Source organism: Osmerus mordax, chromosome 2 (assembly GCF_038355195.1).
Source record: "Osmerus mordax isolate fOsmMor3 chromosome 2, fOsmMor3.pri, whole genome shotgun sequence".
NCBI classification, from domain to species: Eukaryota; Metazoa; Chordata; class Actinopteri; order Osmeriformes; family Osmeridae; genus Osmerus; species Osmerus mordax.
The window spans coordinates 9,749,337-9,773,830 of record NC_090051.1 but is presented as its reverse complement, the minus strand read 5'-3'; the positions used below and the strand labels follow the sequence as shown (position 1 = coordinate 9,773,830).

At 42.4% G+C, this 24,494-nt stretch overlaps 2 protein-coding genes across 7 annotated transcripts in view; one reads left to right on the top strand and one right to left on the bottom strand.

The window, feature by feature from the left end:
• Nucleotides 1-2,493: 2,493 nt before the first annotated feature.
• On the top strand, nucleotides 2,494-19,856 carry ankzf1 (ankyrin repeat and zinc finger peptidyl tRNA hydrolase 1). 5 transcript variants are annotated; one of them, XM_067251299.1, is made up of 17 exons: nucleotides 2,494-2,565; nucleotides 4,367-4,588; nucleotides 4,707-4,864; nucleotides 4,975-5,141; nucleotides 5,255-5,357; nucleotides 6,011-6,213; nucleotides 6,602-6,711; nucleotides 7,652-7,805; nucleotides 8,098-8,320; nucleotides 8,450-8,554; nucleotides 8,657-8,821; nucleotides 9,892-10,017; nucleotides 10,209-10,548; nucleotides 11,638-11,749; nucleotides 19,048-19,215; nucleotides 19,301-19,371; nucleotides 19,517-19,856. In XM_067251299.1, the coding sequence occupies exons 3-17, from the start codon at nucleotides 4,726-4,728 to the stop codon at nucleotides 19,626-19,628; spliced, it is 2,298 nt and encodes a 765-aa protein (XP_067107400.1). In that variant the 5' UTR covers nucleotides 2,494-2,565; nucleotides 4,367-4,588; nucleotides 4,707-4,725; the 3' UTR covers nucleotides 19,629-19,856. The 5 variants fall into 5 exon arrangements, with proteins under 5 accessions (XP_067107400.1, XP_067107409.1, XP_067107390.1 ...); XM_067251308.1 differs by lacking the exon at nucleotides 4,367-4,588 and having other exon boundaries at nucleotides 2,498-2,565; nucleotides 5,014-5,141; XM_067251289.1 differs by lacking the exon at nucleotides 4,367-4,588 and having other exon boundaries at nucleotides 2,498-2,565.
• Nucleotides 19,852-24,494, bottom strand: part of glb1l (galactosidase, beta 1-like) — a 45,726-nt gene continuing 41,083 nt past the window's right edge. For both annotated transcript variants that reach the window (XM_067251338.1, XM_067251347.1), the window contains 2 exons: nucleotides 22,115-22,342; nucleotides 19,852-21,611 (listed from right to left, as the gene is read on the bottom strand). In XM_067251338.1, coding sequence (XP_067107439.1) covers nucleotides 21,384-21,611; nucleotides 22,115-22,342 — 456 coding nt within the window. In that variant the 3' untranslated portion in view covers nucleotides 19,852-21,383. The remainder of the gene's footprint in view (nucleotides 21,612-22,114; nucleotides 22,343-24,494) is intronic.

The following is a 24,494-nucleotide window of genomic DNA, read 5'->3' as shown; positions in this document are numbered from 1 at the left end:
TACTTTTAATATGTTAAGTTTTATTGTGGTAGGAGTAAAGGAAAAAATAAAGCCTATTTGGGTGTATTTTGGGCATATTCGATTAGTGTATAGCTCATTTGCATATTAACATTCATTTTTAAAGAAACTTGTAATACAAAATTGTGTACTTGTCATGGGTAGTTTCATTGTGTAAAGTTTCATTTTGATAGGAGTAAAGGAAAAAAATAGCCCCATTGGGGTGTAATGTTGCCTGGCCTTATTGGCACACATCTCGGATTGATGAGAATTTAACATATTTCCTCAACTACGATTTCTTAGGACTTTTAGTATGTTGTTCTGGACACCTCATAGAAATTATCTAAGCTGCAAAAAAAAAAGTTTTACAATTAGTCTGTTGTAAAACGCTACTTTGCCTGGACTAATAGTAACAAAGTTACATACTAGCTAGTTATAACAGTTACACAGAAAGAGACAATATGACAACTAAGTCCAAGTGGACTCAAAGAACGCAGTGTTCGGCAATCAACTGCAACAACTACCAATGTGACAGTATTTATGCCTTTCATCGCTTTCCCAAAGACCCTGACAGGTAAATTTTGTCGGTAGCGTATCTTATGCACCTGCTAACTTTAACGTTTTTTTTGTCTAGTAGTAGGCTAGTGAACTTAATTCCTTCTAGGAACTGCAGGTCCTAGCCATAGAAACCAGAATAATGATTTATATGGATATGACAGTAAATTAAAATGAGCTTCTTAAATTAATTTGCTGAATTCATATATTTCATTGATAACTTATTTGTGTATACAGTAGGCTAACGTAATGTGTACTGTAGAGCTAGCTTTAACGTTACCTCCTGGGAAACGGTCTAACGTTAGGCTATTATAACGTTATATAAACTCATCACTGTCACACTTAGCCTAATGTAGAGAGTAATATAATTTATAAAATGCTTGAACTTCTCTGTCAATATAAATTCTTTGCATCACCAAGCGCTGCAGATGTGTACGGAAGTGAGAAGCGGAAACGATTACATCTGTTTTCCGATTCGAACGCTGGGCGCTCCGCATAACCCCTATTGTTTTCCGTGATAATTAAATGCTAGTGTGATAATAAATCACCCAATCATACAAACTGTCATGATACATTATTTTAATGTAATGCAGGATTTAAAAAAAAAATAGTATCTGCTGGTGCACATGTCATGCACTAACCTACATGAGAATATGATACGTGTTTGCAGTGGACGGATAGCCCCCCCCCCCCCCCCCCCGTTGAAATGAACGAATTACTCGAAAAAAGATTCGTTCATTTTACTGAACGAGATTCAAAGAACCGAATCAGTAAAATGATCAGAACTTCCCATCACTACTCCGTTCGTTTCCATGGTTTCTCGCGCTGGTTACACTGCAAACTGCGCGCAGCCAACGGGCGTATGAGTAACAACTTCCGGGTTACCAAAAACAAAATTTCAAAATAATTTTCGGTCACTGCCCCGTTTTTCGATTTGGTTTTTCGATTTTGGTTTCTCAATGGAACAACAAGAAAAACAATAGTTTCTCGTTTTTGGTTTCTCAATTGAATAGCGGAAAAACGAATAATTTGGGGTTTTTGGTTTATCAATTGAAAAATGAAAGAACGAATGATACACGGATTCCGGTGTTATGTCCCTACATGGTTTCCAAACTAACTGGTTTCCCAGCTGTGCGTGCACCTATCACTCTGCCTCTATAACCAGATTCGTCACAAATTCATAAACATATTACTGGCGATTTTCAAGTCGGATCTCATATTTGCTGGAGCGAATATGAAAGTATAGGCTACGTGCGAACTACATTACCATTCACGACAAAATAAATGGAGACAAAATAAAACATTTGCAAGCTCTCATGAGATGAGATTCGATCCCACGAGCAAAACCACAATCATGACCGCAGTCAGTTCCATCACACCGCGAGCTACTGAAACACATGGGATTTCAGGAATTCTGTCTAGTTTGTCCTGCAACTGACTGCAGTGATGAATGTGGTTTTGCTCGTGGGATCGAATCCCACTTCATTCGAGCTTGAGACCTTTCAGTATCTGAACATGAAAAAAACATTGAAAGAGGCTCAGTCTTGTTGTGAGACAGGTAGAATGGATAGTTTAAAATTAAATAGGGATGGTTTAATTGGTAAAGAGGGACAGCTGTCAACTTTGAATAAGCCGGACTGATTTCTCCCCATTTCTCTTTACTTGACCTCTAGCTAGAAGAGAACTGCAGGCGTTGAAGCAGGCGTTGAACCATGCCAGTTTATGTAACTCAGAGAATAAATCCTCTATTTGACTTTTTTGTTTGTGAATACACATTGTCAAAATGTTTGTGTGTAGTTGCCAAAATCATAAAAAGCATTAACTATAAGCTTGAATTTTTTTGACGGAATTCTGGCCGGAGAGTTGTAAAATCTTTGAAAGAACCCCTTTTGACTTTGACACTACTCGGTGTCCGTAGAAAATGTATTATTGCCTCAGCATAGCAGTCTTTGGACTGGACTCGAGGGCGAAACGTGTTCGGTGTTTAGAAAAATAGAATATTTCAGATTACTGGTGAGTTTAATATATCAGAGATATAACATTCCTTTTGTATTTGAGTGAAATTCTATTGATTATCCGTAGGCTATAACGTAGATAAACCGTGCGACGTTAGCTTTATCTTGCTATATAGCCACCATTTTACACAACAAATTACAGCTGTTAACCAGAAATGTAAACATCTTTATTGAGACACGTAGCTTAGTAGTTCATGTCACAATCTGCTTTAGCTATGATGGTGTTGTAGTATTTAACATACTAGTATTTAACATATTACAACTACGTTACAAATAAACTGCTTGTAATAATGCGAACTCAGCACTGGTGACTACTAAAATAAAAGCAAGCTGCTTAGATAGAACTTTATAGTCTAGGTAGGAGGTATAGAATTAGAGTTAACCGCTACTTTGGCCATCTCCGTTTTCAGAATCAGAATCAGAATTCGGTTTATTCGCCATGTATATTATACAAACACGCAATTTACTGTGGCAGGGAGGTGCAAACACTAAACATATACGAATCTTAAATTAAGTAAAGGGACAGAAGTTTAACTATTCCTAAGAATAAAACAATTTAAATATAAAATAAAATATATATATAAGAATAAGAATGAGCAGCATGAGTGGTCAACATAGTGCAATCAGATACTGGGTTAAATAATGAATGAATGTCAATGGGAGTCCTTGGCCTTGTTGAAGAGGCCAGTAGCAGATGGAAAGAAACTGTTCTTATGGCGTGAGGTTTTGGTCCTGATGGACCGCAGCCTTCTGCCGGAGGGGAGTAGCTGGAACAGGGAGTGGCCAGGGTGGGAGGGGTCAAATCAAATTTTATTTGTATAGCCCTTTTTACACGCAAGCATGTCACAGAGGGCTTCACATACGCCCATAGAAATGCCCCTCAACCAACCTAAACCCTCAAGGAAGACAAGGAAAAACTCCCAAAAAACTCTCAACAGGAGAAAAAAAATGGAAGAAACCTTGGGAGGAGCAATTCAGAGAGGGATCCCCTCCTCCAGAGACGGTTGGTGAGAGAGAGGAGCAGAACACAGGCTAAACATAGTCATACAGTGTCGATGGTTCGGTCACAATCTTCCTCGCTCGCCTCAGGGTCCTCGAGGTGTGCAGGTCCTCGAGGGTAGGCAGATTGCAGCCGATCACCTTCTCAGCAGTGCGGATGATACGCTGCAGTCTGCTCTTGTCCTTGGCAGTGGCAGCAGCGTACCAGATGGTGATGGAAGAGGTGAGGATGGACTCAATGATGAGTCCACCTTCACCGTTATTGAGCAGCAGCAAATAACAGTTATTGTGTTGTCATAGCCAACATCATGTAAACTCGCACTCGGAATGTGGATGAGGGGGCACAATTTGGTTTTGATGTACGTCATACAGCCTAGATTTATCGCTAGTTGCTAAATAAGATTTTTTGGCCCTAGGGACAACGTCGCTAAACTGTAGGGATGGCCGATACCAATAATTTTATTTTAGATCCGATACCAAGTACTTTCAAGACCAGTATCGTCGATACCAATACCTATACTTCTATGAAATATTTTCTTTTAGTAATTTTATCATGCATTCTGAAAGCCATCGTTATTAATATTAAATGAACCGTAATAGACATTACGTGTCTGTGTTGCCTCCTCTGCTCGCGTCAACTGTACTTCGTCATGCTCTTTAGGGTGTAGGGTGTTTTAGATGCTTTGTCATGTTTGTGGTATTGCCACAATGGCATATTGTTTTTTGACAAATGTCACATGAAGCTTCATTGTTGTTAACTGGAGTAAAATAACTCCAGATTATGCTTCTTTTTCTTTCAGTCATGACCGCAGCAATGCACTCGAATCTGCGCTGAGAGTGCTTTCACTGAGTGAGAGTGAGATAGCGCAGCACGCTGCCGCTGATGAACTTTTGATAAGCACAGACACAGCGGAAGAAAAAATAGTTCCCATTGACTTTCTTATTTAAGTACATTTCTGTACTATACGGCCTACTACTATTATAAAAATATTCTAAAATCACTTGTTTAAAAGAAATCCCAGGTAGGATCGATATTTCAAATTGAGAATTGATCCTTTTGATACAATGCCAGTACTGAAAATATCGATACTTTAGGATCGATCCACCCATCCCTACTAAACTGGCAACACTGTATTCTAGACGCTACCACTGCCAGGTCATGATGTCGGCCGGGGTGGAGTACCGCTCTATTTTTGATTACTGCCAAGTGGACGGGGTACTAAACGGGCTCCGAGATGTGACCGACGTCAAGGAACAACCTTCCCTCTCCAACAGCGTTTTATCTTCAGTTAGTCAAGGTGGGTACTAGACTAGCTAACTAACAAGTGAACGTTGTAGGAAGCTTGATGTCTTAGCTCTAACCCCACGTTCGTTGTTTTACCAATAAACTCCTTCCGACTGATTTCAGTGACAGCCAAAGCTTCCCTCCCGTCCTTCTGCTCCCTAGGAGCAGAACTGTTCCCAAATGAGGGTAGTGTGGATAACGACCAGAGAGAGGACAGTCTCGCAAGGGAGGGAGCAGACAGGATGGCCTGCTCAGCTTGCCAGTGTCACTTTGACTGCCGCGATGAGCAGGTAAGAAGAATAAGGAACTACCAATCCAATGAACAAGAATGGCCTGCAAAACAAGATTGATCCTATCATTAGGATCAGAAAGATAGTTTAAAATGTTGTCATTCCACTTTCAGATGGAGCATTACAAACTTGACTGGCACCGATTTAACCTGAGGCAAAGGATTGTGGGGCTTCCACCTGTCACAGTGGAGGAGTTTGAGAGGAAGATGGGTACCGGTGAGTTGTAAGAATGAAAATCTAGCCTAAACTGAATCAATAAAGGGGAACAATGAGTAGGTGTCGAAGAAATTTAAGATGTAACACTTTTATTCTGTATGAAATGATCGTGTTTAGCTTTGTGTGCAAAGAGAGGCCTACCGCCAAATCTGAACTCGGGTAGGGTAAACATACAAGACCCTTATCTTGGGGCTAAGGACTAAGAAGACGGGGGGTTTGTTTGTTTATTTAAAGTAGATACTGTTTGACAGAGCTAGAAGGAAGACTGAGGTCTGGTGACCATTAGCTTGTCACCTAGTGGGGGTAGGGTTGATGTTGTAAATGTCCAAGGGACGCACACACGTAGACATGCACACACACACGCGCGCCAGGTCTATGCAAGGGAGCCAATGAAAGAAGAGCCATGGGACATTTGCGTGCCTTTGTTTTAGCCAATGTCTGGGAAGAGCGGTTTCTGTTTAAAAAGGTTGCTAGTGCAACATGCTAGTGGACAAAATTTGTGGCACAATGGCGTGTGATGTTTTGTCTCCTTATGGGCGGGCCGCAAGTAATAAAGCCTTCTTAAACTTGTTCACCGACTGACTGTGCAATGCTTGATAGATTAATATTTCTGACAGTAGGTTAATGTCTCTTCCTGGTTTTCCACCTGTCAGAGGACATGTCCAGTATCTCAGGTACAGACTCTGACTCTGAGGACTCATCCAGTGACTGGGCTGTGGATGACCCTGAGGTTATCCCAGCTGAGAGTGATGGCTATCTGGCGGCAGAGTCTTCCAGCCGGCTGTCAAAAAAGGCAGTGTTCCAGAACACCCAGGGACAGTATCTGGCCGTGTTCCGCTGCATCTTCCAGGCAAAGGTGAATGAACCTGGAACAATGTTTGAGTTTGAATAGGGGTTAGAGTTCCACTTCATTCATTTAGTCATTCATTTAGCTTGGGCAGTAGATTGCTCATACAAAGCTGTTTTCATCAAAAAGTGGTTTGGTTGTTGTTTCTTAACACAAACATGCTTCCTTCACTTCAACCAAATTGCATAAACCCTAGGATGAAGTCAGGGTTTCCCGCAGCACTTTTCAGTTAAGGCAACCGCATAAGCAACACACGCCTGCCGCCTTAACTACGTCGGCGTGGCCCCCCCCCCCCCCCCCCCCCCCCCCCCCCCCAAAAAAAAAAAAAAACCTGGGAAACCCTGAAGTATATATTTGTTAATTTCATTCTGTTGTCTCTCTCCTCTCTGTGTTCTAGTCCAATGTAGAGGTGGACTTGGTGCCTGCTCTCCAGAGTGTCAGCAGCAAGGCTGTGTGGATCATTCTCATGACAGGTGGAGGCCACTTTGCTGGGGCTGTCTTTCAAGGGTTGGTCTTTCTGTATCCTTCCACTCCAAACCATAGGCGCCGATTTATGTTTTCCTCCGTGGGTGCACATTGGTGCACGTGGCACACATTGGGTTCTCAGTATTTTCTGTGGGTGCTCAGTATTTTCCTTGGGTGCTCGAGCCCTGGAGCACCCATGGTATCGGCGCCTATGCTCCACACAGTTTTAACCCTTGTGCTGCCTTCGGGTCACATGACCCAAAGGTTCATAACGAGCCATCGTTGTGTTTACCCAATTTTACCCAATACAAAAACAAATAAAAATAAATGTATTTTAACCTTCGCAATGTGGGGGGTCTGAGACAGCCCAACGGTTAAAAGACAATGCTTCACTTTGTTTTTGTATGCGGTAAAGTTGTTGCAATACGACCGTGGGTCACAATGACTGATGGGTCAGAATGACCCGAAGATAACACAAGGGTTAAAGTAGATTTCAGTCAATTGCTGTCAACATATTCTTCTGTTTTTTGTAAAACTTTGACACTGTCAATTTGTGTCTGATTACGCCACAGCAGCATTTGACCATTAGCTTAAAGGCAGGATAGGCAAGTTTTGCAAACCTAATAATTTTAGCTTGAGTTTGAAAGGACTCAAACCAATATATCCCCCCTTCCCCTAAAAGACACTCCTCCAAAACACATGAATGCGCTTGCCTGACTACTGCCGGGAGGCATTGAGACAAGTAGCCGGTTGCAATCATTGCATTCGGCACAAATGCTATCTAATCATTAGTGCCGGTCCGACCCTCAATGATTGGTCGTGTTTATTACAGCCCTGCGACGCCAACATATATTGGACTGTCAAACCATTACATGTATTGGTTGCTATCAGGATGTGAAGTGTATTTCAGCAAATTTGACAAAAAGTGCTGGTCAACAACATTGCCTACCCTGCCTTTAACTCAACTTAATCTCTTTTAAAGGAGAGATGTTTTGCAACATAAGACGTTCCACCGCTACACGGTGCGCGCCAAGCGTGGAACCGCCCAGGGTCTCCGTGACGCCAAGGACCGTAGCCACACCCCCAAATCAGCCGGCGCTGCCTTGAGGCGCTACAACGAGGCTGCACTCATTAAGGTGAAGCGACAGACTTCCTGGAAGAGACGAACTGCCCGGGCTTGTACTCACAAATACAACACTTTTCAATACGTTTCTGCACATGCAAATATATTTGAAAAGTATAGTAACTTGGTCCAATTGGTTTGATAAAAACAGGACAACATCCCTGGCTGGAACCGACACAAGACCTCCGGTCATACACAGCGATTGATTAACAGTTTAGTTTTGTACTCATCCGTAGATATGAGTATTTGACTTGTCTTATGTCTCAGCTGATGTTCCATCTGTCCATGTTCTGTCTGGGTTGCAGGAGATCAAGGACCTGCTGGAGGGCTGGGCTGAGCACCTGACAGAAGCCAGCCTGATATTCCTCCGAGCTCCCAGTTACAACAAAAACATCTTCTTTGGTGGGCGTACAGCTCCCTTGGACAAGAAAGACATCCGGATCCGCACGCTGCCCTTCGCCACACGCAGAGCCACCTTCCGAGAGATCAAGAGAGTACACGAGATGCTGTCCACTATTCATGTTTACGGTGTGACTTACCTACTTCCTTACTAACTTACTCTGAGGCTGTTAGGGCCAAGTGTGCATGTCTGTTTGTAAAAAAGATTTAAAAAAGGGAATGACAGAGAATGTGTTTGTGTAAACATTCAAATCACAGGTAAAGAAACAGACGTCTATGACATCCTCAATCCTTCTAAGAAGGTTTGGAGGAAGAAGGTAGCCAAGCCGAGACCTCGTCCGGACCCGGATCAAGACCACACCGGTGAGTCATTAAGACCTTCATACACAGGTAATTCAACAGCCAACCATTTGAGAGTAGTCAGTGTTTGACCTGCATGTCCGCTTGTGTTGCGGTGTGTCTCAGCTCTCCCTGCAAAAATGGAGGGAAACGACAAGGAGGGAGAGGTTGTGGAGCTGGAGGTGGCGGAGGTGAAGCTGAGCATGCTGGATCTGCGGGAGCTCCAGCCCTCCAGACACAGGAAGAGGAGGAGGAAGAGGAGGATGGAGGGGTGCAGGGGAGAGGCAGAAGGTGAGTGTGGGTTACCTATAGAGATGGGACCGATCCAATATCGGATCGGATGCTCGTCAGATTGAATGACGGGGACAATTCAACATTCGATCCAACGGGTCCCTGCGAAAACGGGAACTGTTGGATCGGATGTTAGGCCTACAACTGAATGAGCTACCGTTACTAACATTAGTAGTTGGCTAACTAAACAGGGCTCTCAAGTCTTACTTATTCGCCGCATTTCAACCATTTCTCACGCTCTCATGCAACACCTTGTACTTCTCACGCTGAAAAGTAAGGGATAACTTTTCCCGCTATGTACAATTCATGGACGAGGTGCAGGATTTTTGTACCCAAACATTGACAGTATGGTAATCTCACGCCAAACATTTGATAAAACTTGAGAGCCAACATGTCCTTAGTTTTGAGATATTTTAGTCTCGAAACACAGGCAAGCAAGACGGCAACTTGCAATGTGTGTAAAGCCAGCGTTCCGATGGGTGAAATTACGTTAGCGTAGTACAATACCACCATTTAATCAAGCACCTGCAAAGGTTTCACATGAAAGAGCACCAGGACTGTGCTAGCCGATAGCCAAAAACCAAACCAAGCCAAACTCCAGGCAGCAGCAGACGCTCAATGAGGTATTGAAAAGACACAATAAACTTTCAGCAGAAAACGTGAATCTTTTAGATTCACGATTCACGTTTAGTGTAGATTTAGTGTAGATATATTTCTCTGCGGTTTTACACTTTGATTTCAATATTACATTTGAAACGTTGGAGTTGTTGCTGCTACCTGTTTGTATGTCAAGCCAAACATACAGTTCAAATAAATAGCTTTGGAATACATTTAAATGGAATGTATTTCGGTGTATTTTTTACTCTTTAATAAGTTCTGTGTGGTTGATGTAAAAAAGAGAGCTCTATCGGAATCAGAATCTAATTTGTATCGGTATCTGCAGGTGTGAATTTGATCAGAATAAGAAAAATGTGGATTGATGCATCTCTAGTTACCTATCATATTATATGTAGATATGATGTAGAACGGCAAGCTCTGACGATTGGTGGTGTGCTCCCTTGTCACCACAGGCAGCAGGGCAGAAGAGGAGGAGAAGGAAGAGGAGTCGGAGACGGTAGGGGTGGAGGAAAACCAGGACAAACCAGGGAGGAACAGAGACGGGTGGAAACCAAACGAAAAGACACAACTTGAGGAAGGTGAGATGCTAACACATAGTGGGAAAATGAGTGGAGTTGTGGGTTGGTGGGTAGGTAGTCAGGTGGGTGGATAATTAGGTGGGTAGGCAGATGGGTAGGATCACTGAGCCACCCTGTGGTCTGATATTTTCTACCAAGCGTTGACCTCCAGGGTATGAGTAGCTAAGGGCTTGTTTTGTGTCTTTTAACAGAGGAGATGAATGAGTCATGGGAGTATGGCCTCAGGGATGCCCTCTACACAGCCTGTAAGGTCGGGAATGTTGACGCCCTGCTCTGCCTTCTGCAGCTGCATCCAGAAACTGGCGACCAGGGAGAAGAGAGGAAGGAGGCCCAGGGGGGAGAGAGGACAGAGAACCAGGAGCTCCAGAAGGACGGCTCCCCCTCAGAGAGTCCTGGCGTCCGGAGTCCCCTCACCCTCCTCAACAGGCCCATCAACTCGTCGGGCTTCACCTTGCTGCACGTGGCTTCGTCTGCAGCCCAGAGAGCCGTGGTCAGGCTGCTGATGGAGGCTGGAGGAGATCCTGCCTGCAGGTAGGGGAGAAACAAGATGGCTGTCTCCAACAACGCTGTGTCATCCCAACCATCTGGTTTTGATTGTACAGTAATACCCAATCTACTGCCATACAGTTATAGACCAAAGCCGAATCCCAATTCTCTGTCCTACCCCTAAGTTTACACCTAGCCCTTGTCCCTCGAAACTGAGGGGTAAGGGCTAGGGGTGAAAACATACCCCTATGAAATGAGACACCACTTGGTTACGGTTACGTATATCGATGTCTCCAAAGCAAGTAGTGTTATGCACTGATATCAAATGAAATTTGCTGCTAATGGAGTTTAGTTAAAACTGTAGACATGCATGGAGTCCATTCAAGGCTAGTCAGAGAAATGCGGGACTGTTGTGCAAATCAGCAATGTAACGTTAGTGTAGCAAACTAGGGATTTTTTAAAACATTTCAATTAAGAACATGGTTTCAAATATCAGTGTTTCCTCTAGGATTTTTTTTTTGCAGTGGGGGCAGGTCTGTACAACCCCCACTTAATTTAACTAGCAGGGGAAGAATACAAACAACGAAAATCACTTAATTAAAAGAATTAACTTAATTAAAATTTGCAAGAACTACAGACTAATACAATATCGGGCGGGCCGCCACGGCAAAATCAACATAGAGGAAACACTATGTACAGGACTGTGTAGAGCACAAAACAAGACTGTCGTAATTTTTAAATCAATTATTTAAGCCGAAAATATGACATTTATCGGACTCTGGATGATCTGGCCGCCATTGTTGCCGGTTGGGCAGTATTCACATACCCCTTGGTTTCAAGTAACTCCCGAAAACCCTTGGTTTTAAGGGGTATGTACCCCCACCCCTAAGCCCTACCCCTAGATCAAAACGAGTATTGAGACAGCCCTTACTCTCACATGAACGCGCAAAACTAAGGGGTAGCGGTAAGGGGTAGGGGTAAGACAGAGAATTGTCATTCGGCCTAAGTCATGGTCAGTGTGTGTGGTCTAGTATACATTCTTATTTCTTTCTCTACAGACAGTTTTACACTAGTTAAAATCTAAAGGAGGATCAATTAAAGAGCTGTATTTCTTGTGCCTTTGTTTTGGTGCAGGGATAAGAAGGGCCAGACTCCCTATTTGGTAGCACCTGGGAAGGACACCAGGAATGTGTTTCGCAAATACATGGCCGAGAACCCTGACAAGTATGATTACAGCCAAGCACAGGTGAGAGGTCCCTTAGCAACACCTGGTCAGATACACACTGAACCAGTTATTCACCTGCTAAATCCCCATGAGCCTAAGTGATTCATTTTCTACACCAGTATTAGTTTAAGGGATTCAACTCCTACACAATTTGTTCAAGTTATTCATTTTGTACACCAGCTTTAGGCCGAATCCCAATACTCTCTTACCCCTACCCCTTACCCCTACCCCTTAGTTTACCCCTAAACCTTGTCCCTCAAAACTTAAGGGTAAGAGCTACATAGCCCTATGAAATGAGACACCACTTGGTTACTGTTACGTATATATCAATATCTCCAAAGCAAGTAGTGTTATGCACTGATATCAAACGAAATTCGCTGCTAATGGAGTTTAGTAAGACAAAGTATTGGGATTCGGCTTTAGTCTCAGTGATTTATTTTCAGCATCAGCAGTAGTCTTAAAGGGGTGATTGACCGTTTTTTGGGGGTATTTCACACTGTTTCTTAAGGTCTCCGAATAGGTTATGTAACATTGGTTGGGCTGACAATGTCCTGGGTGCTGTTCTATGCCCCCTGATACATCCAGTGAAATTTTCACTGGAAAATTTAGGTTTTCTCCTTTTATGGTATGCTCATGAATATATAGATGAGCTGCGCGCTGATTGGTTGGTTTACAACGAGTGAAGCTGCGGAGCAAAGACGCAACACGGCCAACAGCACTCACTGAAACAACGAAGGTGGAGACTTGAAATAAAAACGAAATAAAAACGAACAAATAAATCTATTGTGTCTACGCGACCTCTGTTTATGTTCCTGGACCAGAAAACCAGAGGGCGGGTAAATGTAAATTTTGGGCCGTGACAAAGTTGATGCTGCAAATTGTGACGTCACAAGTTGCACTGTTTCAAAAGCTAGGGTTTGCAAGTTGCAGTTTCAAAATAGTAGTGAGACGTGAAATTTTTATAGGAAAGAGGTTTCAATGGACTTTGAGGTTGTGAGGTTGTACTGTATGTCTATTGCACTGTATGTCTATTTTACATACCAAACTGTAATTTTTCAACTATGACAACGTAAAATCGGTTTTGCAATCAATCTTCCCTTTAAGGCATTCATTTTCTAGACCAGCTTTGGTATAACTAGTGCACAGTGCCTGTGATGCAGCTGATGATGACAGTTGTTCTCAGTGGCTTTGGTACCTATATTTCTCAGATCACAATTTTAATTCTCAAAACTTTGTCACTTATGCATAATAATATAAGCAATTTCTCATTTTTTTTTTACAAATTTCCACAAGTGTGTGAGTGTGTATTAGAACAGATTAGTTCCCACAATTATCTCAAGAACCGTGCACTCTGAAAAATTCATATTTTGCAGTTGTAATCCAATGGAGTGCAGTGACGTTGTAGTTCGAATTTTCCCAAAAATAATTAGCCGCCAGTTTGGCTTGGCTCTCGACTCAGCCATCTTGAGTTGACTGAGTTGCTCTAAACTAGCTCTCGTGAGCCAAAACGATACGGATATAGCGAGCCAAAAACAAGCAGCTAAATTGCACGTCTGTTGATTCGATAGCGATTGCTGCCCTTGCTCACATTTGTATTTTAGGTGCATTATTATGCTGAAGTAGTTTTAATTAATAAATAGTGGGTTTATTGTTATTATTTGCTACAGAATGCTTAGCCTATCAAGATCAAATGAAGCAGACAGTGTAGGCTACATGCTTCAGAGTGGCCTAACTTGATCGATAGGCTAGGCTACTGAACCGAGGTGAAGTTAGTTTCATATTCGACATTCGTCTCACATTTGGAAGACGCTACTTTGCAGCTTCGCGTTAGGGACCGACTTTTTCAATAAAGTGTCAAAAAAAAATGATAGAAAATCGCTAATCTTTGAAAATAGCACGAAATCCTCACTAATCTCAATAACTTTTTCAAACTTGTCAAAAAATCTCAAATATACACCAGATTATTCTAATAATGTCAGACCTACTTCCACACCCTTTACATTCTCAATAATCTTTTTCAAAGAATGATAGAAAATCGTTAATCTCTCAAAAAAGCATTAAATCTTCACTAATCTCAATAACGTTTTCAGATTTGTGTCAAAAAATCTCAAATATACACCAGATTATTCTAATAATGTCTGACCTATTTCCACACCCTTTACTTTTTCAATAAAGTAAAAAAAAAAGATAAAAAATCGCTAATCTCTGAAAATAGCATGAAATCCTCACTAATCTCAATAACGTTTTCAGATTTGTGTCTAAAAATCTCAAATATACACCAGATTATTCTAATAATGTCTGGTATACTTCCACACCCTTTACATTTTCAATAATCTTTTTAAAAGAATGATAGAAAATTGTATGGGTAGTTTTCACCGGGTCCCTTTACCGCTGCAAAGTAGCGTCTTCCGAATGCGAGACTAATGTCGAATATGAAACTAACTTCACCTCGCTGGCTACTGACCATTTATAATAAGTTGTTACGTCAATTATTAATTGGCAGCATTTATGCCATTTAGAACATACTTTATGAGTGTAAGGTGTCTTTAAGTAGCCTAACTTTATTGCTTTAGTGGAAATAGGACGAAAATATGTGCAATATTACATTAGCTATTAGACTATTACATTAACCTGCTCCAAAATATAGGGTTAGACATTTTTTCAGACAGACCTGCCCCCACTGCTAAAAAAAATCGTAGAGGAAACACTGTTACTGCAAGTCGCTCTGGATAAGAGTGTCTGCTAAATGACTAAATGTAAATACGTTTTAGGGTACCCTATAGCCTACTGTTATGAAATGGTTTCACTTTTATAACCGATATGGCCAGGTTAGCAGTGTTGACTGCTGGCATATGAATCAGCTGGTTTCAAAGGGTTTTCTTTATGGATGAAATACTGGCTAGCTAACAAGACAATATAAAGTCAGTGAATTTTGTTACATAAATTAATGTATTTCCTGATGTCTAAACTGCCTGCACATTGCAAATGTGTTAGGACATTATAATCACCAGCTGCATCATGGACACTATTCCTACCTCTTTAGCCTCCTTGAGGCATGGATAAAGCAAGTTAATTTTATTGATCCCACTAGGGGAAATTATTTTGTAGACAGGTATTAAAACACATTCAATACATCATAAAATACTACATAAACAGCATACCTGACACCACACCAGACAACACACAATACATTACAATACAGTACAAGGATCACTTAATATTGAAAACCCAGAATAAGTTCTGTCCATAAATACTTCATGCCATTCATTTATGCACATTTAGCCTCCCAATAGCAAAACAAACAAAAGAGTCCCCAAATCGTTTTGTTCTGTGGGTGGGAGCTCTATACCTTCTTCCTGAAGGCAAGAGCTCAAATTCCCCCTTCAGGGGATGGTCAGTACAAGCCAATATGGAGTGGGTCTTCCTTGCGACTTGCCGAACATAAAGCTCAGAGAGCTGGACTTGGTTTACCCCAATGACTTTACTGGCCATTCTGACAAGCCGATAAAGCCTCTTCTTATTAGCCAGATTCAGATTCCCAAACCATACCACCACACAAAATGTCAGCACTGACTCAATAAAAGTTCTATAAAACGGCGTCATCATTTTGGTGCACACCTTAAAAAAGTTCATTTTTCTCAAGAAATAGAGACGTTGCTGTACCTTTTTTGAAATGGCATCTGTGTTGTTCTGAAAGCACAGCCTGTTATCACATTTACATTTAGTCATTTAGCAGACGCTCTTATCCAGAGCGACTTACATTAAGTACAGGGACATTCCCCCGAGGCAAGTAGGGTGAAGTGTCTTGCCCAAGGACACAACGTCAGTTGGCATGACCGGGAATCGAACTGGCAACCTTCGGATTACTAGCCCGACTCCCTCACCGCTCAGCCACCTGACTCCCCAAACACAGTACCCAGATATTTATAATTCTCAACCAAATCAATCTCAATCCCCTCAATAGTTGTGAATCGGGGAATGGGCACCGACCTCCTGAAGTCGATAATCATATCCTTGGTCTTTGACAAATTCAGTTCAAGGTGAAACTCCTTACACCATGACACAAAGTCATTGACAACCAGCCTATGATCCATATCTCCTCCCTTCAGCAAGCTGACAATGACCGTGTCATCTGCAAACTTTATGATGTGTCTATTCTCAAACTTACTCTGGCAACTATTTCTGTACAGAATATAAAGAAGAGGAGAGAGTACACAACGTTTGGGTGAGCCAGAGGATGAATGGAGCTTGTCTGAAAGGACGCCATTAACTCTCACACACTGTGATCTTTCTGTCATAAAGTCTAAGATCCATCCAATAATATTCATATCAAGATTGAAGTCAGAAAGAAGTTTTGCATAGCACAAAGAAAAAAAATACAAATGTTCATGTAGACGTAGCAAACAACCCTTAGACAGAACGTTACATGCAAGCGCTGTATGGGAGTCGGGTGGCTGAGCGGTTAGGGAATCGGGCTAGTAATCTGAAGGTTGCCAGTTCGATTCCTGGCTGTGTCAAATGACGTTGTGTCTTTGGGCAAGGCACTTCACCCTACTTGCCTCGGGGGAATGTCCCTGTACTTACTGTAAGTCGCTCTGGATAAGAGCGTCTGCTAAATGACTAAATGTAAATGTAGGTGAATTAGGCCTACAAATACAGGGCTCTAGACTGCGACCAAATGGTTGCATTTGGCCTCTCCATGTGGTCATTTTATATAAACAATTTATTCATTGAATTTAAAGAAAATTTGCCATATCGTGATACATATTGTTGTTGGGATAGGAAAGGATCTATATTAGGATACAAGATTTTGGTCATGTTGCACAGCCCCACTGTGAACTCAAATAAAACGGCACATTATCAGTAAAGCATTTAAAATTGGGAAAATGTAAAAAATTGTGTTGCAGGTCGATTTAAGGTGTGCTCCCCTTACTTTTCTGCCTATGCCCCTAACATTTTCAGTTTGGGGCTACTAGTAATAAAGTTAGTCTGGAGCCCTGATTTAAGACAACTGGCTCAACCATTGTGCATGTAATGACTTCTATTTATGAACTAAATGTCTAGAGGTTTGTGGTGGTAAGACCACTGGTTCTCTGTTTAACAGAGAACCAATATTATACATTTTGATCAACATAACATAAGCAATTGATAACATAGGAAACAGCAGACAAATGAAGGCTACATAATCATTTGCATGAATGTACTAGAGCATTTGTTTAAAATTGTTAGAATTTGAAAATGATGTGCATAAGTGACTAGAATAGATGTGGAGGTTGAACAACTACTTCAGAGATGACAAAGAATGTCAATTGTGATCTGAGAAATATAGGTACCAAAACTGAGAAGAACCGTCGTCACTATCTATCTGTACGGTGGTTGAGCCAGTTGTCATAATTGTAGACCTAAGTCACCTATGTTTACATGAACATTTGTTAATGTAACAACATAAAAAAAAAAATCCTTTGTGCAGTGCAATGCTGTAAAGTAGTCTTGTATTTTCTGTATCGCGTTCGTATAAATAAGACACGATGAGTTGCTACTTTGTTGCATTTTTCATTAGGTCCGGTTAGTGTTCACACGGTCCTGTGTTAAGCGAACCAACGTTTGTAAAAAGAACAATGACACGTGGTCGTACAGGTCGTTTATCTATTGGACAGAAAATCTGTGAGGAAAAATCACTTACTGTCGATCACATTGTCAAGAACTACAATGGAGCCACAGCAGCGTATTGTGATTGCGATAGGCCCCTACTATCTATTGTTATGATTTGGTGTTGCACGACCATGTTTTGGGGGTTTCTCATTTGTCTTGTACCCAGTATTACCGTATTTTTCTTAAAAATAAAGCCGCGGCTTGTACCCCGATTTTACAGTTTTTGGTGGTTGTACGGCTTATATTTCGAAGTGGTTTATAGCCTGGTTTTAGAACAAAAAAGTGACTTTGTCCCAAGATCTCTACAGACCGTGCAGCTAATTTAATTCTGAACACTTGAACGGGGGCTTATTACTTGAAAGAGGAATTATTTACTGTGTTGTCTCAGTTACACTATCAGGGCTTGGGAATACAGTGACTTGCTAAAGTAGGCAAATAGCTAGTAGAACATAACATTTAATAATAATTTCAGTAAATAAAACAGCTGCAAGACCCAGTGAAATGTTATATACAGCTAGCAAACTAACGTTAGCTAGCATCGCTAGGGCTAACGACATTGGCTAATTAAACTAGGCTATCCTCAGGATTTGCAAGATAGCTAAACTTATACTATATCTAAAATAATTTTGTAGACATATCAATGGATTTTGCCACTAAATAAGTGACTTGGCTTTATTCCTGGACATACTATCCACAACCAAAGTTTGTTGTTACACAATGCTGTAAGATCGCTTATACTCGTGTATTGCTTGGTATCATTGTTCCCGTAACAAGTGCGGCATATATTCCAGTGCGGTTTATATTCCGATTTACAAACACAAAGTTCAAAGTGGGGTGCGGTTTATAGAAAATGCGTCTTATTTTCCGAAAAATAGGGTATATCCAGGTCATGGGAGTCAGGTGGCTGAGCGGTTAGGGAATCGGGCTAGTAATCCTAAGGTTGCCAGTTCGATTCCCGGCAGTGCAAAATGACATTGTGTCCTTGGGCAAGGCACTTCACCCTGCTTGCCTCGGGGTAATGTCCCTGTTACTGTAAGTCGCTCTGGATAAGAGCGTCTGCTTAATGACTAAATGTAAATGTCATCAAAGCATGGAATTATTTTCTTCATCCCCCGAGCAACCACTTTTCCGTAGAACATAACGCATTTTTATGTATTGCTGCCAATGTTTTTTTACTTTCAACAACATGGGTCCACTTTGCACTCAACTACCCTTTTTTCAGTTATCACTCAAGAATTTGAATACCTCGCTATTTTTATGTGTTTCCACAAGCATCTCTGCAATATAATCATTAGCCCATATATGAATAAGAGCCTTCATTCAATAATTCCCCCACGTTTTCCCTCGACTAGTTTTGCTGCTAATGAGCGGCGCGGCTGTTTGCCCAAGTGTCAACATCCTTCTTCAACCCACAATGCACTCCATTTTGGTTTGCTTCCTATAATCGGTCATATATTAAATCTGATTACGTTCACACCTAAACCGAAGCAACCATGGTTCACTTGGAACCTGACCGAGTCCCGTCTTTTTAGGAGGACCATGGTTCGTTTGTTTGGTCCGCACTAGAGTTCGAATGCGTGTTCTGCCAATTCCTTCGTTAAACAACTGTCCTGTATTATTAGCAGAGTAAGTTATCCAGCGTTGGGGGAACTTTCGTTGTGTTCTAGGTTCCAGGGCCGCTCACAGTAGAACTGGAGTCCAAACAGACAGAGAAGAAAAAGGCACAGAAAGCTGCAAAGAAACAGAGAGAGAAGGAGCAGAAGGAGGAGAGAAGGAAACAGGAGTTGGAGGTGGAGGAGAAGAGAAGGTTTGCAGCTCTCAGCGATCGAGAAAAGGTATCAAAAACATGAGATAATGTCTGAAAGTTGTCTGTTTTACGATATGTTTTTTTTCTAATGTCTCCTCTCCCTGGGTATGTAGAGAGCCTTGGCAGCGGAGAAAAGGCTGGCAGAACAGAGCGCTTCAACAGGGGCCACCCGCTCCAACACCAGGTCAGACTACCAGCTAATCCTTGAATTCACCTTACATGCGTGTTTAACTCCCGTTTTAGTCATTTGTTTGGTGATTTGTCTTGTTTATAGTTTTTGATGCAGTGTCGAAGACATCTTTCATACTGTGTGTGTCTCCGTTCTCAAGACGGTGTTGGCAGTGTGGAGAGTCTCTCCTGGACAAGGTCCCATTCCAGTACCTGGACTTCACCTTCTGCACGCCTCACTGTGTCCAGACTCACCGCAAGGCCAAGACCTGACATGTCACTCGGCCCCAGCCTCAGGCCCTAACACTGCTTAACCAGCAGTGGGTGCCAATGGCAAAGCACTGTCCACTTCAGCAGACCTGTAAACTATCATTTTCACAGTGCTTTCATGGTCTCAGAGTAGTCTAATATGCCTGAATGCATGTTGGAGCTGTAAGTTGGTAACTAAACAATATAATACTGTGTCAGGAATGAATTGACAGTAAAGACATTGTAATAAGTGCAAAAACATAATTTATTTACAGTAATAAGTCAAAAGCATCCAAGGCACAGCAACTTTAATAAAATCAAGGCAATAAAAATGAACTCAACACTATCTTGTAGTTCTTCATACCTCCTGACTTCCAACTGAAAAGTATACATGTTCATGTTTGTGTTTTAGGTTTGACTAAAAGCTACTGTGTTGCAAGAGATTCAGAAACCGATAGATTTAATTTATAGTTCTTGATAAACAGATTGATCACCTGGCTCATCTGTCTGTCATGGCAAAACTCCCTGGACTAACGCCTGGGACACACTGGCTGCGAAGCGCCTGGACGTGCCGCGCAGCGCCATGATCGGCTACGACTGAGCACCAGACGCGCATTTCTCCGTGCCGGTCACCAAGCCTTTCAGCTACTCTGAGCTTTCCTTTACGCTGACATGGTACATAAACATGGCATTGGCTATATCCCAGCATTGATCCTTATCTACGTTGTTCTTGTAAAATTGTTGCTGACATACAACAACTCCCTGTGCTTTTCAACTTCGAGAATTCATTTGATGCTGATTTTAGAAATCGACTTGGGGGTTCTTTCTCGGTAGGCTATGTCTGCGTGTGTGTTGTGTGCAACGCGTGACAACTCGTTTCTCTCAAACAAAACAACTACGGGCATGCTAGCTCAACGGATCAATCCATTTATTTTCATTCGTTTTTATCAGGGTAACCACATGTAAAGGAAGTTCGTTACCAACATTGTGTAATTATAAAGTCTACAACTTTACAAATGTTCACCGTAGTCGACAATTAATGGAGTAAAATCTTAATAACAAGTTTTTTTATTCAAATATATGAACTAATACGGTGTATTTCATCATCCTGCAGCCGATTTCGCAAGCGTCTCGCGAAAATATTCCACCAGCTGCCGAAACGATCGCTGCTAATCGCAGGCGATCGCAGGCAATCGCGGCGCTTCGCAGCCAGTGTGGTCGGTCCCATTTGATAACATGGGCGCCGAAAGAAAAAAGGAGGCGCTTCCAGGCGCGTCGCAGCAGATCGCAGCCGATCGCAGGCAGTGTGTCCCAGGCGTAAGGAGCAGGTCTCCAAGTGACAAGTAGTGTTCCAGCGGCGTCTCCAGATATTTTTGCCAGGGCTGCAGCCCCCCAACATTTTGAGTTTAGCCCCAAATATAATTCTTATACCTCAAAAAGAAAAATGTGTGATGTGAGTTTTTGTAACATGATGTAACAGTCTGTCAAAATAAATGCAGTGTCTCTGCATGTCAGTGGTCGTCTCTAGCTCCGAGTGACACTAGTGAGTGACAGTGGGAAGAGAGTCAGTGGGTAGAGGCCAGAGGAGAAATAGCAGAACGTATGCAAAAACAACTGGGTATTTTGGGATTTTTCCAAAAGAGGAGTAAAGATAAGAATCTAGCTTATAAATACATTTTTGAAATTGCCTGTTGATGTATGATATCGGATTTGGCACCTACAGTCATGATAATGAGTAACAATGTTCATATTACATTTAAAAAAAATTGTATTTTGCACTTAATGCACATCGTTTTTGCGTGCGTATTCTTTCATGACAGTGCTGTTGAGCAGAGGATGGTCCATGAAGAGAACCTGTGTGTGTGCAGGGGCCCGCTCTAGTTCCAGGACTGTGATGTTGTTGGGCTGGCTGGGGCTGAAGAGGGGCCCGGGGACGTACAGGGTCTGCTGGGGGCCTCTGGCGGGCCAGTACCGGCCCAGATTCACCCCGTTGATCCATACCTGGCCCTAGGAGGAAGCACACACACAGACGCTAGGTCATTACAGGTGACACCACCTGGATACATTTATGACTGGATAGGGGAATAGGATGAAAACTTATCTGGTCAGGTGAGCTGTACAAATGTATCTTGTCCTAGATAACATGCTCTGCAAACCTAATAAAAAAATCCCTCACCCCAGAAGAAGACCTCTGTCTCTCCTGTCATGACTGAGAAACATCCAAGTTTCCTTGTCAAGGTCCACAATCACCAGGTGGTCTATAACCGTAGATTTAGGGCTGGACGGTAAGGTCATGTCCCTACCAGTGTCAAGAGGTCATTGAAACCTTCACCAATAATTAGCGGTAGAGTTAGAATTATGGCTTAGTAGTTAGAGCATTTGAATGCAGATCAAGAGGTTGCAGGTTCAATGCTTTGGATAAAACCATGAGCTAAATTAATAAATACATTACATACAGGGAAATTAATGTTTTTTAACCTATGCCATCAGGTCTGTGAGCATGCTCTCACCTTGGTCCATTCATTCAGCTTGAGGAAGGTGTCCCAGGATAGGCCGTTGGGCTGCAGGGTGCCGGAGTAGAAGACCGGCCCCACCAAGGACTCTGTCTTGGGGCCTGTGTGGGGGCGATGCTGGCCCGCAGGAGGCCAGCCTCCAGCTATGACTTCATCGATGTTGAGAGGATAGATTTCCCAGTCCGTCAGCACATCCCTGCCTAGAATCAGGTTGTTCAACAGCCCCTATAAAAAAAGATATTCACGTTTGGCAATGTATTCATTCAACACTTATCCAAGCGATATACAAATAGAAAGTACATCAGATTGACGTGAAAATTGACACCATACTGTTGAATTGATTAAGATTGATGATTATTGATTAATCATATCAAGAATGAATCTCTTGAATCACTCCTTTTAGTATTATTCTATTTCATGGAAAACATATATTAAACTGTTGACTGATTGACTAATACCACTGAATGATGCAAGATATTGAGCCTGTGTGTGTGATCTGTGTGACAGTGGCTGAGGAGCGAGGGAGGGGGCTACCCGGACACAGGTATCGTCCTTTGTAGGCTGAGGTGTGATGGGTCTGTAAGAGCTGTAGCCACGCTCCGTCTGACAAGGTAGTTTGCCACTCAGGGGATTCGAACGCTTGGCCTCCGACTTGCCAAGCGCGACCACTACCAACTACGCCACAGAAAAGCTAGCTCTTCTTTGACGTGGGTGACCTCTTACATACCTGAGGAGTGAGTTTCACGGTTCTCACTCCGTTACACTCACCCCTCTGAAACTCACTCCGGTGGTCAGCTGACGCTACCCTCGTGAATCCAGGTCACGGCACCAATGTGACGGGTCTGTAAGAGCCGTAGCCACGCTCCTTCTGACAAGGTATTTCGCCACTCACGGGATTTGAATGCTCGGCCTCCGACTTGCCAAGCGCTACCACTACCAACTACGCCAAAGAAAATCTAGCTCTTCTTTGACGCGGGTGGCCTCTTATATACCTGAGGAGTGAGTTTCACGGTTCTCACTCTGTTACAGAGGCATTAGCTAGAAGTCAAGATTTACAGTTTTATTTGGCCCTACGCCCAGAATCTTATCTTAACCCTCGTGCTGCCTTCGGGTCACATGACCCAAAGGTTCATAACGAACCATCGTTGTGTTTACCCAATTTTACCCAATACAAAAACAAATAAAAATAATTTTCTTTTAACATTCGCAATGTGGGGGGTCTGAGACAGCCCAACGGTTAAAAGAAAATGCTTAACTTTGTTTTTGTATGCGGTAAAGTTGTCGCAATACGACGGTGGGTCACAATGACTGATGGGTCAGAATGACCCGAAGATAACACAAGGGTTAAGCCACCTGTTGGAAGGCCAGCACTAATTGGAACGATTTACAGCTGAGCACCATCTCTTTGTAGGTTGCATCAAGTGTCTTGATCAAGGAGCCGGCCACTGTCTCCCAGCATCACAACACATGAATCAAAACGTGAGCAAGGTAACAGGCATCATATCGAGATGCGAAAGAAACCTGAAACCCCCAGGAATGTGACCAATTGAGTCATACAGTTAGGTCCATAAGTATTTGGACATTGACACAATTTTCATCATTTTGGCTCTGTATACCACCACAATGTATTTGAAATGAAACAATCAAGATGTGCTTTAAGTGCAGACTTTCAGCTTTAATTTCAGGGTATTTACATCCAAATCAGGTGAACGGTGTAGGAATTACAACACATTTTATATGTTGTGCCTTTGGTTGCTTTCGCAGTATGCTTCGGGTCATTGTCCATCTGCACTGTGAAGCGCCGTCCTATGAGTTCTGAAGCATTTGGCTGAATCTGAGCAGATAATATTGCCAGAAACACTTCAAAATTCATCCTACTTCTTTTGTCAGCAGTCACATCATCGATAAATACAAGGGAACCAGTTCCATTGGCAGCCATACATGCCCACAACATAACACTACCTCCACCATGCTTCACTGATGAGGTGGTATGCTTTGGATCATGAGCAGTTCCTTCCCTTCTCCATACTCTTCTCTTCCCATCATTCTGGTACAAGTTGATCTTGGTCTCATCTGTCCATAGGATGTTGTTCCAGAACTGTACAGGCTCTTTTAGATGTTTTTTGGCAAACTGTAATCTGGTCTTCCTGTTTTTGAGACTCACCAATGGTTTACATCTTGTGGTGAACCCTCTGTATTTACTCTGGTGAAGTCTTCTCTTAATTGTTGACTTTGACACAGATACGCCTACCTCCTGGAGAGTGTTCTTGATCTAGCCAACTGTTGTGAAGGGGTTTTTCTTCACCAGGGAAAGAATTCTTCTGTCATCCACCACAGTTGTTTTCCGTGGTCTTCCGGGTCTTTTGGTGTTGCTGAG